Source organism: Musca autumnalis, unplaced genomic scaffold (genome assembly GCF_047663935.1).
Source record: "Musca autumnalis isolate F117 unplaced genomic scaffold, ASM4766393v1 scaffold_2, whole genome shotgun sequence".
NCBI lineage: Eukaryota > Metazoa > Arthropoda > Insecta > Diptera > Muscidae > Musca > Musca autumnalis.
In genome coordinates, this window is record NW_027411755.1 from 227,402,809 (window position 1) to 227,420,633 (window position 17,825).

Consider the following 17,825-nt stretch of genomic DNA (forward strand, 5'->3'; position numbering starts at 1 on the left):
GATATTGTCTAGCCATATAGTTTCTTTTCTGCCTCTTTCTGCTCTGCCAGCAATAGTTGTCCGTAGTATATTTTGTAGCAATTTGTATTTGGGGTTTCTCATAATGTGTCCTAGGTATGCTGTCTTCCGTCTCTTTATCAAATCGATCAACTCCCTCTCGCAGTGCATTTTTCTCAGGATTTGGGCATTAGGTATGAAATCAGTCCATGATATTTTCAATACGCGCCTATATATCCAGATTTCGAATGCCTCCAATCTTTTTATGTCTGCTGATTTTAAAGTCCATGTTTCTACAGCATATAGCAAAACTGACCAAACATATGTTTTTATAAATCGTCGCTTTGTTATAAGATTAATATCATGACTTGACAAAATTTTTTTGTATTTATAGAATGCGTCTCTTGCCATTTCTATGCGGCTTCTAATTTCTCTTGAGCAATCCCATTTCTCGTTTATATTGAATCCGAGATATTTAAAGCTCTTTACTCTTTCGATAAATGTGTCCTGTACTTGCAGCGTGATGTTGTTGTAATTATTGTTCTTGCTGATAATCATGTATTTAGTTTTTTGCATATTAATTTTTAGTCCGTAATATTGACTGTATGTGGATAGTTGATGCAGTAAAAATTGCAGTCCAAGCATACTATCAGACAGTATTGTTGTGTCATCCGCATATCTTATATTATTAAGGAATATTCCGTTTAAATATATACCTTTTTGAACGTTGTTAAAAGCCTCTTGAAATATTTTTTCAGAGTAGATGTTAAAGAGTAATGGAGAAAGAATACAACCTTGCCTGACACCTTTAGATATAATGATGCTTTCCGTCAGTTCTCCGCTTATTTCTATTTGTGCTGATTGATGCCAGTATAAGCTCTTTATACATTGGATCTCTTTTTGGTCTATATCAATGGATGTAAGAATTTCTATCAGTTTATCATGCTTCACTGTATCAAAGGCTTTCTCGTAATCAACAAAGCATAAGAAAACATCCTTTTTTGCGTTGCGGCATTTTTGAACCAGTGTCTGTATAGAGAAAAGTGCTTCCCGTGTTCCCATGCATTGTTTGAAGCCAAATTGGGTTATACCCATGGTGCTTTCGCATTTCTTATAAATTCGGGAATGAATTATTCTGAGAAATATTTTTAACGCGTGACTCATTAGACTTATTAGTCTGTAATCATTGCAATATTTTGGATGACTTTTCTTGGGGATAGTTATGAATGTTGATTTCAGCCAGTCTTGAGGAAATTGGCTCGTATCGTAAATTTTGTTGAACAGTACTGTTAAAATGTCCATGTTGTTGTCGTCTATCAACTTCAGAATTTCCGAAGGAATTTCGTCTGGACCGCAAGCTTTCCTGTCTTTTAAAGACGTTATTGCAGACTCTACCTCTTGCTTGGTAATTGAGGTTCCTGTGAGTGGTGGGGAAATAGATTCGTAAGTAGATCGGCTGTCGTCTGTGAATAACTGTTTTATGTATTTAATCCATATCAGCTTCTTCTCTTCAGTACTAAACACAACTTCATTATTGCTGTTATATAAGATTTTGGAATTTGTTTTCCGGTATACTCCCGATACTTCTTTTAGTTTTTTATGGAGATTGAAGTCGTCATGCAGATTTTGTAGTCTTTCTATCTCCTTGCATTGGCTTATAAGATGATTGTTTTTTGCTGCACGTACTGCTATTCGTACTTCTTTGTTCAATTCCCAATACCTTTCATAATTTTTGTTTTTATATTTACGACGTTCATTTATTAGTTGTAGTATTTCATCTGACATCCATTCTTTCTGTTTTTGTGGTCGATTGCAGCTTCCTAGACCATTGTCTGCTATAGATATTAAAGTTGCCTTAATGGAGTTCCACATATTTTCAACATCCTCTGCGTTGATCCTACTTAACTCCGAATTGACACGCTCTTTTATATTTGTCGTAGTATTTTCATCTTTTAGTTTTTCAATATTTAGTTTCCTTCTTGGTGTTTTATTTTTTGTTGTTTTAAGTTTGGTACATAGACTCGTCATCAGGAGGTTGTGGTCTGATGGTACATCTGCCCCTGGATATGTTAAAGTTTTTGTAATGGCTGTGCTGTACCTCTTGTTTATAAGAATATAATCTATTTGATTTCTGACTATATTTCCCTCTCTGTCCTGGGGGGATTTCCAGGTATAAAGCCTTCTTTTAGGTAGGCAAAACATCGTGTTTGTTACCAGCATTTTATATTCTTGGCAGAAATTAATTAGCCGGTCGCCTCTATCGTTCCTTTCACCCAGTCCATATTGTCCAGTAACACCATGTACTACATCATTACCCACTTTGGCATTGAAATCGCCCTGTATTATCGTGATTTCATGGTGTTTTGTCATTTTCATTAAGTCTTCAATTTCTGTATAGAAGGCTTCGATATCTTCATTACTTTTATCTGCTGTGGGTGCATAAACTTGGATGATATTGATGTTTATTGGCTTGGCTTCTATTTTTAATAGCATTGTTCTGTCAGATTTCGGGACAAAACCACTTATAAACTTCGCTATGCTATTTTAAATACGCGAACAATAAAAAATAATTTAAAAAATAATGCACAACGTTTTATTTATAAATGCAATAAAAACTAGAAAATAATTTTTCGATTCGCATCATGACGGAATCTCACGAATAAAACGCTTGCATTTAAATTAAAAAGGGTGACAAAATTAAACGGCAAGCGATTTATTTTAGAGATTCCATCATAGAGAAGAATATACTCCTAGATGCTACGCTAAAAATTATTTTCTAGCTTTTAGTGCATTTATAAATAATTATTTTTAAATTATTTTTTTTTTATTTCAAAGTAAAATTTTTTTAAAGTGGTTTGTGCTTTCCGTTTTTTTAATACATAAATAGAATAAACGTTATTTTAGTCATTAATAGGCAAAAATTCATTCGTTCTTGCTAAATGAAATCGCTTTTCAGAAACAGGTCAAAAAGTCATAACACTAATGTACATATACATACATACATATATCCCAAGCACAAAAAAAAACATTAATAACTAATATACTGGATGCAATTTATTTCAAGGTTGATTATACATTTATTTTAGGGCATATTTTTGATTATATGCATTACATATATGCATAAGATTCTCTTTGAAGACTTTCAAAATTGAAAATAAAAATTTTTATTTGTATACGTTACATTCATGTTCTCCCCTTGAAAAAGTTTATCAAACAAAAAATTTGACATTTTATTTGCTTTCTCCGATACTTTAGTGAATTCGTTTGCATTCGCTGTATCGCTGGATTTTGCAGCGATTTCTGATGTTTCGGTTGAATCATGTATTTTATTGGTTTTAATCGGATTTGTATTATCACTTTGGGTGGATCTGCAGTAAGTTAGATTTAGGGCAATATCCAATATTTGTTTTATGGGTACATTTAAAGATTTTTCTTGACGATTTATTTCTTCCTTGATGTCTTTCAAATATTTAGAAACATTTTCCTTGATGTACTGCTTTAAACTCATTTCGCTAGTCGACTGAGGAAGCTGGGAAAATTGTTGGTTCATCGATATTTCAAGGCGATTTATTTCGTTCTTTATACTTTTTTCAAATGTTGACATATTTTCTATGATTTTCATATTTGTCTCTGTAGCACTACATTTTTCTAATTTTTGCCGTAAATTTGATAATTTTTTACTTTGATTATCTGATTCCAGCTTTAAATTTGATACCTCTTTACTGCGATTATCTAATTTCAGAGTTAAATTGGATAATTCATTACTGCGATTAACCAATTCCCGCCTTAAATTCGACAACCCTTCACTGCAATTATCTGATTCTAGTTTTAAATTCGATAATTCTTCTTGCATTTCGTTATCTTTTTCTTTCACAGCAGGAATCTCTTCACAAATGTATCCATTGTATTCATTACAGTTCCTATAATTCCAAGTCCCGCGGTATCTAGACTCCCTCATCCGCAGTTCCACACAGTACTCATCTTCGTCTTCGTATTCATCTGCATCCCAATTTGTGTAATCAAATGATTGACCTTTAAATATCCATTCAAATTGGCTATTGATCTTCATACCTCCTATCCAACTAATTGAAGGCAAATCTAAGTATGATATTTGAAATATTTCTCAGAAACGTTTTCAAATGTGGTTTTGTAATGTAAACTTTTTTAAACTCACCATCTGCGATATCGTCTAGTAGTTCTTGCTTTTCGCTTGACTCAATGGACAACAATACCATACCCTTCTCCAAGCATTCTTTTGAGGCCTCCAGCCATGTGTACTGAAATCAAAGCAATATTTAAACATAACATTTGTGTATTAACCCCATAGACAATGTCGAATGGGAACCAAAGTCTTTCTACGAACGACTTAAAACAGTTTCCATTCAACATATTTTTAAACGGAGTACGACTTACCGATTCTGATGTTTCTACATAAAATTTATGATCACCAACAGTTCCAATATGTCCAGCACTGGCTGCAGAAAAAAGTTGTGTAGCCAGAGCTATCCAGAGAATTGTTATTCGCAGCATTGCAATTATTCAACTGAAATATTGAATTGAATTGATTGTTCTATAAATGTAAAAAGATACATACATCTGTATATAAATATATGTATATTCATCTCAGAATCTTAAAATGCATGCTATTCCTTATCACTAATGGGTATTTGCTAAAAGAAGCAAGATTACACACAGGTCAATGGCTGCACGGTTGCAACAGTTGCAAATTATTAAAACAAGTAAGAAATTACCGAAAGAGACATACCCTCAGCCTCGGACCTAGAAAAAAAAATAAACGGAATACTTCTGACGTCTATAGGTGTTTTTTAGCTTTTTGACAAATTTACCAGGAAGTATGGACTTGCTGCAGAAAACAATTGTACCGTCGCACAATGGTGCAGAAATCTATTTTCCTGGTCAAAACCCCATTTTTTCAGCCCACATATACTTTTGTACCCGTGCCATTCCGTCCGTTTAACACTTTTTTAAATTTATTGAAATTATGAATGTCTGTCCATCCGTTCACAACGTACGGTCGCATTTATTGTCCGATTCAGCTGAAAACTGGGGAATATAATTTTTTTAGCCATAGGAAGAACGCTATTGCTTTTGGTGAAAATCGGTTCAGATTTGGATATAGTTCCCATATATATATCTTCGTCAGATTTCACGTATTTGTTGCACCAAACACGCTATATACAGTCTGTCGCAAAAGTTAGTATACACCGTTGTAACCAAAATGTATTAGGGATAAATATCACTATAACTTATTGAAAACAACAAACAATTAGTTTTATTTGATAGACAAGAAGGTTGCCTTCCGTAATAACAATTAAAAGTGCGCAATATTTGCATATATTAGCAAATGTACGGTTCAAATCCCAAAAAGACCAACATTTATGTCGCAAAAGTTAGTATACAACGGAGAATCCTCGTGGAACTGTGTAAAAAAATTCTTGATATTTTTGAACAAAATGGAACTAAATCTGTACTTAAGATCATAAAGAGTATATAAATTGGTTTTAATGGCAGTTCTAGTATTTATAGTGACAAGTCCAACGAACACTGGACGTAAAATCCACAAAAATTGGTCATCTACAAATACAACAACTGTAGCGACAAAATTCCGGGTGTTATGTCCTGTTTATGAACTCTAAAGCCATGAAATGCTCAGAAAGGCTCCAAAGTTTCAATATGGGGTGATCTTGATCGAGTTTCGACTTGTCCCTTTTGAAGAAACGGGAATTTCTTGAAGGAAACTCATACTTTTGAGGCCGTTGTCCTTTTGAAGCTTGTAATAATCCTTAATCCTTACTTATAAGGACTTTCCTTTTCAGATAATTTTCTCACAAATTATGTCCCTTTTCACATTCCCACCAAAAATAAATAGTTGGAGAACCTCAAGTTCTGGTGTAAGCCCTACAGTGATACTCCACCACCACAGAAGGATATGATAGCTAATTTAAAATTTTAATACAGAGCTTTCTCTGCTGTTATAACGCATGGATTGTGCAAAAACGTTCTGAAAAGCTATGTTCGCTTCACTTAGGACCAAAATACAACTAAATGGATCAGTTAGAAGTAGTTCATTAGACATTAGTAGTAAATTATACACTAGGACACGAGAAGCATGTCCGATACTGCTGCAAGGTCGGTAGGACAGTATAACTGTAGGGCTTACAACTGACCTTGAGGTTCTCCTACTATTTACTTTTGGTGGGAATATGAAATGGGGCAACATTTGTGAGAAAATTAACTCATGAGGAAAGTCCTTATGTGTAAGGATTAATGATTATTACATGTTTCAAAAGGACAATGGCCTCAAAAGTATGGGTTTACTTCAAGAAATTCCGTTTTTTTCCTAACAAGACAAGCCGAAACTCGATCAAGATCACCCCATGTTGATCTTGATCGAGTTTCGACTTGTCCTGTTTCAAAAAACGGTAATTTCTTAAAGGAAACCCATACTTTTGAGGCCATTGTCCTTTTAAAACATGTAATAATCCTTAATCCTTACACATAAGGACTTTCCTCATGAGTTAATTCTCTCACAAATGTTGCCCCATTTCATATTCCCACCAAAAGAAAACTGTAGGAGAACCTCAAGATCCGTTGTAAGCCCTACAGTTATACTGTCCTACCGTCCTTTTAGCAGTATCGGACATGCTTTTCGTGTCCCTACACGCAAAAAAACGGCCTCTCTAACATATGTCCCAAACATATTTAGCAGCAAACATATATATGTTTGCAACCGTCCCAAACATAATATATGTTTGGGTGCAAACATATATATGTTTGGGTGCAAACAAAGATATGTTTGGGTGGAAACAATTTTATGTTTGGGTGCAAACAAAGATATGTTTGGGTGGAAACAATTTTATGTTTGGGTGCAAACATTTTATATGTTTGGGTGCAAAAATATATATGTTTGGGTGCAAAGATATATATGTTTGGGTGCAAACAAACATATGTTTGGGTGGAAACAATTTTATGTTTGGGTGCAAACATTTTATATGTTTGGGTGCAAAAAAATACAAACCCAAAAGGCACAAAAAAAACAAACACATGCACCAGTGGGCGCTTACTGAGAGCAAGGGAGCGTAAAATTCAATGTAAAATACTTTAAAATGTGTGCTCACTTGCTCTCAGTAAGAACTCACTGGCTATCTTTATAGTATACACACAAATGTTGTGGTTTTTTATTGAAAGGCAAAAGAACAACAAACACGTAGGTACATACAAAATTCCAAAGAAATACATAATACACTTACATAAAAGAAAAACTGATTGAAATAATTTGTAAATAGTCACACTTTTAAAAAGGAAAAATATATAGAAACGTAGTTGAACGCTTCTCCCTAGTTCTGAAATAAAACAAATTGTACTCATAGTTGACATCATCAGCGGGGAATCGGCATCTAGAATCAAATGATTATGTAATGTAATAAATAAATATGGATATGCCATATTTCAAATATACATAAGTATGTATGTAATATTAAATGCGATTTCTTCCTTGTCCAATAAAATAATTCCATTCAACTTTCCGATTCCATTATAAAATGTATTGGTCATTTAATTTACTATAAAGCACAATTTCTTTAAGAAAACACAAAACACTGATTTATTCACTCACTTTACCGTCTTGATTCTACAAAGGCAACTATAACACTGAAGAAAGAAAAAAAAAATATAATTCATATCATTTCTTCTTTTCTTCTTCGCCTGCTAACAAAAACAACAAAAAAAAGAAACACACGAGTTTGACGCATACATGCCACCAAAGCCCCCTTCTTCGCTTCTACGACTTCTATTATACAATACACACAACTCTTCATTATAAAACAGCATTCCACAGCCGCGAGAGCACTGTTATTATTCTCGTTGGCAAACATCCTCTCCCCATCCATGAAAAAAATTTTCTAACATAAAAAATATGTTTTACCCAAACATATCAAATTGAGATGTGTTACAAAATGTTGCAAACATATATTTGTTTGGACCCAAAAATATTATGTTTGGATCCAAACATATATTTGTTTGCAACCGGTCCCAAACATATATTTGTTTGGATCCAAACATATTTCTAACATAAATTTTTCTGCGTGTAGTGTCTAATGTACTACTAATGTCTAATGAACTACTTCTAACTGATCCATTTAGTTGTATTTTGGTTCTAAGTGAAGCGAACACAGCTTTTCAGAACGTTTTTGCACAATCCATGCGGTATAACAGCAGAGAAAGCTCTGTATTAAAATTTTAAAGTAGCTATCATATCCTTCAGTGGTGGTGGAGTATCGTTGTAGGGATTACACCACAACTTGAGGTTCTCCTACTATTTATTTTTGGTGGGAATATGAAAAGGGACATAATTTGTGAGAAAATTAACTGAAAAGGAAAGTCCTTATGTGTAAGGATTAAGGATTATTACATGTTTCAAAAGGACAACGGCCTCAAAAGTATGGGTTTCCTTCAAGAAATTCCCGTTTCTTCAAAAAGGAAAAGTCGAAACACGATCAAGATCACCCCATATTTAAACTTTAGACCTTTTCTGAGCATTTCATGACTTTAAAATGTATAAACAGGACATAACACACGGAATTTTGTCGCTACAGTTGTTGTATTTGTAGATGACCAATTTTTGTGGATTTTACCTTCCAGTGTACGTTGGACTTGTCACTATAAGTACTATAACTGCCATTAAAACCAATTAATATACTCTTTATGATCTTAAGAACAGATTTAGTTTCATTTTGTTCAAAAATATCAAGAATTTTTTAAACAGTTCCACGGGGATTCTCCGTGGTATATTAAATTTTGCGATATAAATTTTGGTATTTTTTGGATTCGAACCGTACATTTGTAAATGTGTGCAAATATTGCGCACTTTTAATTGTTATTACCGAAGACTACCTTCGTGTCTCTCAAATAAAACTAATTGTTTGTTGTTTTCAATAAGTTATTGTGCTTTTTATCCGTAATACAGTTTGCTTTCAACGGTGTATACTAACTTTTGCGACAGACTGTATATTTAAAATATCGCGAAGCTAATAGGTATAGCAAAATATTATAGTGGGTTTTGAAGGAGGAGGTAATAGCTTAGTTTTCATTAAAAAATAGTGTTTTAGTGTGTTGCGGAATTCTAGTTAGCTGCATATTTTCTTAGTGTATTTTGTAATGCCAATTCGATCATATACTGAAATTTGACCTAAGGTTTTAGTCATGATGCCCACCAGTGTCCACCTCGGAAATAATTTTCCAAAGTAGGTCATAGGTTTAAGATTATTCAGTATTAAAATCAGCTGCCATCTAGTGCCAGACTATAAATGGTGGGTCGCAGAATAAGACTGCCCTAGAATATTGTTTCTATGGATATATTACTGTATAACTCTGTTATCTGACCGCGTAGATTCACATAATTGGCATCAATGGAAAGGTCAGGAATTATTCTTCCATATATTAATTACGTGGGCGGTATGTGTCTTCGAGGAAAAACGCTATAAGATCTATATTAAAAATTTTACCAATTTTCAGACAAAAATTTTGGTTTTTTTTTAATTCGCTAAATTGGTTGGATTTTATGTTGTTTTGAAGATTGTTTTGTTTCCCCAAACCTATTTTTGCATCATAAGATAATCGCGACCTTTGTTCATGTCATTTTGTATTAACAGCCTAAAACAGTTCTTACCGTATACCCCCTCCAGAGGGGAAAGGGGGGTGAATGTTACGCTCGTGGTTTCTTAAAACACTCTTAGCAGCAGCACAAATCTGTAACCGGCGCATTGGCTTGATTTTTACACTCTAAATATTTTTGGCCACTTTCTCCATACAAGTGGATCCACTGTGCATCGCTTGAAAATAACAATGACTATATAAATCTTCGAAATTCTACGTTGATCTGGAGATATAGCGTCGGAATCAGAGGTATCCAAAAAAAAATTAATTTGCCGATTTTCGTCAACAAATTACTTGCATATTTTTTGCATACTTTGCATATTTTGTGCATACTTTGCATATTTTGTGCATATGCCAAATAGTTTTCCTGGCATCGATTTCTCCCAACTTGAGAAAAATTACCGGGAGCTTTCACTGCATTTTGTAGGACATACCATTGCCGACCTAGCCTCATTTATTATGAAGAACACACATAATGGAGGCGCTTAGCGCCAAAACGGCCTAACCCACATGTTCAAAAAAATCAAATAAATAAAATCAGCTGAACCAGGCTGGGGTTTGAACCCACGTCCTTGAAAAACACAAGAAAAAAGGTGTTGTCACGACGTGTTAGCGTTCAGAGCCAACCTCATTACTTTCAAAGGAAGCGCTAAGCGTTTGTCATGAAAGCACAACTAAATGGGCAAATACCCATTATTGTTGTAAAAAAAACAAAAATGTCTGAAGAGCCTCTACAAAAGGGTTCGAATCTTCGGCATTTCTTGTTTACTTGCACAAATAAAAGGTCATTAAGAGCGATTTCAACGAGAAATTAATTAAAACAAGTAAAAAAGTATCAGTCGGCTTTGCCGACAGAGATATACCCTCAGCCTATATATATTGAAACAACTTTTTCCCAAAATACGTATGTGTTTAGGGGTTTTAAAAATTTGGGGCATTTGAACCGACAAAAATGTTAATTAGGATAAAGATCAAAAGTTTTGCGGAGGGTCGACATTGACCGTTATGGATGTGGATTTCCAGCCACAACATATGGTGCCATAGGGGATGTTCAACTCTTCGTGCTGTTTGCTCAAGAAGTATGGACTTGCCTTAAAAAAACTTTTAAAATCGTAATTGAGGCAGCGAATGCAAGTTGCTCCAACAAAAATCAAAGTGATTCGATATTAGGCCTTAAAGTGAACTTATCCGAAATTTTGTGTGGGAGGTACTGGATGGAGTGGACACGTATAGTCCATATTTAAACCTGATTTATATCTGATAGATATATTAGGATGTTTAAAGTATAGACTAATTCGGCCACTCCCTTCAAGAGTTACCGTACGAAAATTTTTTCCGAACATTTTTTAACTTTTGTGGGGGAGGTACCTGAAGGAGTGGACCGATATGGCTATGTTTGAACAAAATATTACTAAGGCCCTATTTTGGACCGAATCGGCAGATCCGTTCGGGAGTTATCTTGCGCCCCAACCACCTCAGACGGTGTCATAGGGGTTTTATGCAACTTTCAGGCTATTTTCTCAGGAAGTATGGACTTGCCCCTGATGAAATTTGTACCGTCGTATGAAGGGCAGTGAATACAAGTTGCTAAAACAAAAATCAAAGCGATTCAGGAGATGGTCCTAAACTGAACTTTTCCCAAATTTTGTGTGGGAGGTACCCGAAGGAGTGGACCGATTGAGTCCATATTGAAACCTTATTTAAGTTTGGTACACATTTCACGATGTGCAAAGTATGGACCAAATCGGTTACTCTCTTCAAGAGTTATCGTGCGCACAAATTTTCGAAACATTTTCGAACTTTTGTGGGGGAGGTACCGGAAGGAGTGCACCGGTGTAGCTCATCTTCGAACTTAAACTAAGTTTGGGCAAAATATTACGAAAGCCAAAATTTGAACTGAATCGGTTCATCCGTTCGAGAGTTATCGTGCGCTCCAGCCAGCAGGACAGACAGACAGACAGACGGACGGACATGGCTAGATCGACTCCAAATTGTCTGAAACACATTTCGTCCAAACATACTTGGGGTCTAAAACCATTATTTCGATGAGGCACATTTACATCGTATCAAAGTGTATATACCCTCCTTAGCCTAAAGGCTGAGGGTATAATTAATATTAAAAATGATTTTTTCAAACCTTTTGAAATAAATACTAAAAACTCCATATTGCATTGTTTCAGCAGGTAGTATAACCTAGTGTTCTGCAATGCAATAGGGAGTTGTTTATGTATCGTCAGTGTCATGCTTAAGTGTTCCATACGCCATTTTTGACTTTTTGAGATATAGGTGGTTTCCAGGGTTTTCGTATGCTATTTCTGAATTTTTGGTCGGTTTTTTTTCTATCTGCTCTAGTTTCCGAGAATTTATTTAGGCAAAGATAGGAAAATTTATTTGTCACTTTGTTCCATGTGCTTTATAATATTTTGCATTTGTGTCATATACATACATATGTGGATATAGAACAATTCGACAAAAATTCTAACTTTTGAAAAAGATATTTCTGTAACTTTTGACAAAGATATTCTATATACTGTTACTAATAAATCTTGTCAAAAATATAAATATTTTCTTCAGTCAGTTCCAAGCAGTTGTGACGCAAACATTAAAATACGATTCTCTCAAAACTGGAAAACGACGTATGGAACACTTAAGCATGACACCTAAGGTATGTATGTATGTATCTTAAAAAGTTTCGGTTAGATCTTTATGGTCAGTTTTATTTTATTTTTATTATACCCTCTACCATAGTATGGAGGGCATATTAAGTTTGTTTTTCCGTTTGTAACGCATTGAAATACTCATTTGCGACCCTATAAAGTATATATATTCTTGATCAGGGTAAAATTCTAAGTCGATCTGAGCACGTCCGTCCGTCCGTCCGTCCGTCCGTCTGTGGTAATCACTCTAGCATCTACAAAAATAGAGATAGGACGCTGAAATTTTGGGAAAATGCGTCTTTTGTTTGCAGGCAGGTCAAGTTCGATGATGGGCTATATCGGTCCACGTTTTGGTATAGCCCCCATATAACGGTACCCCCCGATTTACGGTATTTTGACGTTTTTAGCTACATTTTCAGACCGATTTGGCTATAATTTGACATTTAGGGTTCTTAAGTGTCAGCAAAGATATATAACAAAACTTGTGGACATAGGTCCACGTTTTGGTATAGCCCCCATATAACGGTACCCCCCGATTTGCGGTATTTTGATGCTTTTAGCTACATTTTTAGACCGATTTAGCTATAATTTGAAATTTAGGGTTCTTAAGTATCAATAAACTTATATAACAAAAGTTGTGGACATAGGTCCACGTTTTGGTATAGCCCCCATATAACGGTACCCCCCGATATACGGTATTTTGACGTTTTTAGCTACATTATCAGACCGATTTAGCTATAATTTGACATTTAGGGTTCGTAAAAGTCAATAAACTTATATAACAAAAGTTGTGGACATAGGTCCACGTATTGGTATAGCCCCCATATAACGGTACCCTCCGATTTGCGGTATTTTGACGTTTTTAGCTACATTTTCAGACCGATGTAGCTATAATTTGACATTTAGAGTTCTTAAAAGTCAATAAACTTATATAACAAAAGTTGTGGACATAGGTCCACGTTTTGGTATAGCCCCCATATAACGGTACCCTCCGATTTGCGGTATTTTGACGTTTTTAGCTACATTTTCAGACCGATGTAGCTATAATTTGACATTTAGGGTTCGTAAAAGTCAATAGACTTATATAACAAAAGTTGTGGACATAGGTCCACGTAGTGGTATAGCCCCCATATAACGGTACCCCCGATTTACGGTATTTTGACGGGTTTAGCTACATTTTCAGACCGATTTAGCTATAATTTGACATTTGAAGTTCTTAAATGTCAATAAACTGATGTGACAAAACTTGTGGACATAGGTCCACGTTTTGGTATAGCCCCCATATAACGGTACCCCCGATTTACGGTATTTTGACGTTTTTAGCTACATATTCAGACCGACATAGCTATAATTTAACATTTAGGGTTCTTAAGTGTAACTAAACTTATATAACAAAAGTTGTGGACCTAGGTCCAAGTTTTGGTATAGCCCCCATATAACGGTACCCCCGATTTACGGCATTTTTACGTTTTTATCTACATTTTCAGACCGATTTAGCTATAATTTGACATTTAGGGTTCTTAAATGTCAATAAACTTATATAACTAGTGGACATAGGTCCATGTTTTGGAATAGCCCCCATATAACGTCACCGCCCGATTTCAGGTATTTTGAGAATTTTACCAACAAGTTTTAACCGAATTATCTGTAATTTGAACATTTGACATTTGAAATTCTTAAAAGCTCAAGAAAGCCCCCATATAACGGTACCTCCCGATTTTCAGTAATTTGATGATTTTAGCTACAATATTAAACCGAACAAGCAGTAATTTGACATTTGAAGTTCTTAGTGGTCACAACACCTCTCCATCAAAAATTGTTAACATAGGTCCATGTTCGGATATAGCTCCCATGTAACGGTACCTCCCAATTTTCAGTAATTTGGCAATTTTAGCTACAATTTTTAACAGAACTAACTGTAATTTGACATTTGAAGGTTGTAGTGGTCACCACACATCTGCATCAACAATTTTCAACATAGCCCCAATATAACGATACTTCCCTATTTTCGGTACTTTGAGGATTTTACTTAAAATGTTTAACCGAACGTAGGTCCATGTTTTTGTATAGCCCCAAAACAAACCTCCCGATTTTCCGTACCTTAGCTTTATTTTTTGGACGAACTTTCTGTAATTTGAAATTTAAAAGTCAACAAAAATTCTGCAACAAAAATTGTTCATTTAAGTTCATACTTTCGTATAGCCCAGATACCTCCGAACTAGCTGTTAATGACATTTGAAGTTCCCACGTTATGTACCGATTTTCGATATTTTGAGGATTCTAGCTAAATTTTTTAACCGAATTAGGACTTATTTGACATTAAAAGCTCCCATCAAAAACCGTCAACATAGGCCCATGTTTTATTATAACCCCTATATAACAGTACCTCCCAATTTCTAGCCCACCAAAAATTGTCAACAGTTAGATATAGGCACCATAAAAAAGGGCCTCCCGAATGAAGCATTTTATGTACATTATCTGACATTTTAACGTACTCACTTAAAGTTGGGGACAGGAATGAATATTTTATGGTGGAGGGTATGAAAAGTTCGGCCCGGCCGAACTTAATGCTTTTTTACTTGTTTTTTTTTTAACATGTTGGTTAGGCCTTTTTGGCGCTTAGCGCCTCATATATATGTATTAGAGTGGGGCGATTTGAACACCATATCAGGCTCCTGGAGTTTCTGATTCTTGGGATTGTACTGAGCAAAATAGACCATATGACTAAAGTAAAAATCGAGCCCCCGATTTTGGCTTGCAGTTTTTTATCCAGTCTTTTTTTTTTTTTGGATATTTTTGCATATAACCGCCAAACCATGAAATCTTCGATTCAACACATTCGCTTTCTACTGATATACATATACGGTTAATCGGTTACTTAAAATCGGTTCAAAAATCGAATTTAATATTAGAATATCCGGTTCAAAATTTTAGATAACCGGATCTATCCTCCAATAAAATTTGTTATTAACGTGTTCGTCATTACAAGAGCTATTTACGGTAAGTATTTCAGAAGCACCACAGACCAATAACGAATATACATAAAAACTAGTAAAAAAGTATCAGTCGGCTTTGCCGACAGAGATATACCCTCAGCCTGTGTATATTGAAACAATTTTTTCCCATAAAATGTATATATTTAGGGGGTTTTAAAAATTGTGGGCGTTTGAACCGACAAAAATGTTGGGGTTTTTACACCTTTCGGGCTGTTTGCTCAAGAAGCATGGACTTGCCCCTGAAAAAACTTTTACCATAGTAATTGAGGCAGCGAATGCAAGTTGCTTCAACAAAAATCAAAGTGATTCGATTTCAGGTCTTAAAGTGAACTTATCCGAAATTTTGTGTGGGAGGTACCGGATGGTACCTTTGAACTTCGAACTTGAACTAAGATAAATGTCAAAAAGTACCATGAAAACGGTGAAATATCGATTTGTCATCAATGAGAACCGTACCTTAAATCTTCTGAACAAAATTTTTGTAGAATATTTGAATGCTGTAAAATCACGTCTTGCGTTACTTTACTACGGTTCAAGAAATAAAGGACGAAAATGACATGTAAGGAATTTAGTTAGAAGGATGAAATATTCTACAAAAAGATTTGGCATTCGATTTGACTGAAGACATGTAATCTAAAAATTAAGCTACAATAACGCTTAACAGAGATATAAAGCTATTTTCTCACAAAATAAGGGGACAACATTACAGCATTAATCACGCGATATCTCAGAAACTTGACCTATGGTGACAATTTTCTTTTGTGTTCTTAGTATACTCACCAAGGGTTTTCATCCCCAAAAGGAATTTTTCACCCGCTGACTTTGAGCCCCATTTTGGAGAACAGTGTCATTTATCGATATTTTCCGAAAAATGTGCACCTTCTCGAGGCCATCGTAACTGCCTGAAGGAGCATTCCAATGCTTTTGAGATGTATCAGAGAGTTCTTAGTTATTGTCTTGGCTATAATGTTTGACTTTGTGTTGAATCGAAAATCTCAATGGTTTGGCTGTTATATGCAAAAAACCTGGATAAAAATCTTCAAGCCAAAATCCGGGGGCTCGATTTTCACCTTAGACTTTTTTGCTCAGTACAATCCCAAGAATGAGAAACTCCAGGCGCCCGTTAACATCTTTTTCCTTCCATACAAATCGCCCCTGCCTAATATGTATGTACCACAAAAATTATCCGCAGATCGTTCACTTAGCTAGCGCTAGTTATCAGAATTCTGTTGAGTTAATAAATAATTCAGATGATTTGTGTTACACTTGTGTTCGCTTAAACCGTTCAATCGTTCATTCGTGTTCTTTGGCTCAATGTATCATCGTCGTCGGTAATATTTCACATTATTCTAAATATTTCACATTATTCTACGTTTAGTTTTAGTTTCCTCCACCACCACCTCCCCCTTTGAGTGGACCTCCCTCCCACTACTAACATTACCTAGTAATTTCTTCTTTATTTCGAGATTAATTATAAATTCGAATAAATTGATAGCTTGAAAGCAACGACTGCAGGGTTGTAGGTTAGTGGCAGCCGTAAATCGTAAATGTTTGCAAACGAGCAGTTCTATTTTTATCCGTCGAGGTCCGTTGAGAATGTGATATTATTTATTATGGCCATATATGCATGAACCAATGATGTTTGTGTGTGTGTGAATGTGCTTAAGCAAAATGTTTAATATTTTTGTTGTTGTTCTTGTTGTTATTTTTTTTTTTTTTTTGTTCACAGTAAAAGGCATATTGCACAATATCAAACAATTGATTTAAATATTCTTTGTTGTTGTCGATGCTTATTTATAAACCGTTGTAGGGTTGTACAAATAATTTGTATGAAAACACAGGGAAATAGGGAAATTTATCTCCTCCGCAAAAGTTCGATAGGTTTGGAATTTAATACACTTTAAGACCTCTTCCCGATCGTGTTGAAATTTCAATAGCAGGTAGTCATTGTGATAATGGCCACAGCCTTATATTTGCTTGATAGTGAAATTCATACTTCCTGAGATATGGGTCCCGAATATAGGGTATTTCCCTAAACCTCTTTAGTAGTATCTGTAGGCTTTTTACAACGTTATAATATTAATCTCCATACTTCTCTCGAACCCAGAACTGCAAATTCACCACTATATTTTGCTTTGGTTGAATCGGCTGCTATTATGGTGCAGTGGTGATATTTCTCCGACTGCATACGGAAGATCCAACCTTCGCTAGGAAATTCTGCCCCAGATGTAAACCTTCAGTCACATTTGGCATCACCAAGAAACTTATTTGCAGTCTTTGATTGGCGAGTGCAACATGCGTTTCAACGGATTCCAAGACCTGACGTTGGGAGCCGTTTGCCAAGGTAACTTTGACAGCATACGGCATATTTGGCTCCTATCTCGACGGTAGCACCAATTCGTCGATTCGCGATAAGAATTTTAGCACCTACAATGGTTAATGCTGTATTAGGTTGAGGGCATTCGCATTGGCCGAAGGATCCGTTCCACCTCTGTTCTGG

At 35.2% G+C, this 17,825-nt stretch overlaps 1 protein-coding gene across 1 annotated transcript; it reads right to left on the minus strand.

Annotated features, from left to right (window-relative positions):
• Positions 1-3,031: 3,031 nt before the first annotated feature.
• Positions 3,032-16,164, minus strand: LOC141395313 (uncharacterized). Its single transcript, XM_073970972.1, has 4 exons — positions 16,106-16,164; positions 4,411-4,567; positions 4,172-4,274; positions 3,032-4,095 (listed from the first exon to the last, which is right to left on the minus strand). Exons 2-4 carry the CDS (start codon positions 4,525-4,527, stop codon positions 3,140-3,142), a joined length of 1,176 nt encoding a protein of 391 aa, XP_073827073.1. The 5' UTR covers positions 4,528-4,567; positions 16,106-16,164; the 3' UTR covers positions 3,032-3,139.
• Between the last annotated feature and the right edge of the window lie 1,661 nt (positions 16,165-17,825).

Coding starts and splice junctions, on each gene's coding strand:
- LOC141395313 (XM_073970972.1), bottom strand. CDS start 4,527: ATGCTGCGAATAACAATTCTCTGGATAGCTCTGGCTACACAACTTTTT. Junction 4,275..4,410: donor ATGTAGAAACATCAGAATCG/GTAAGTCGTACT, acceptor CTTTGATTTCAG/TACACATGGCTGGAGGCCTC. Junction 4,096..4,171: donor ACTAGACGATATCGCAGATG/GTGAGTTTAAAA, acceptor TATCATACTTAG/ATTTGCCTTCAATTAGTTGG.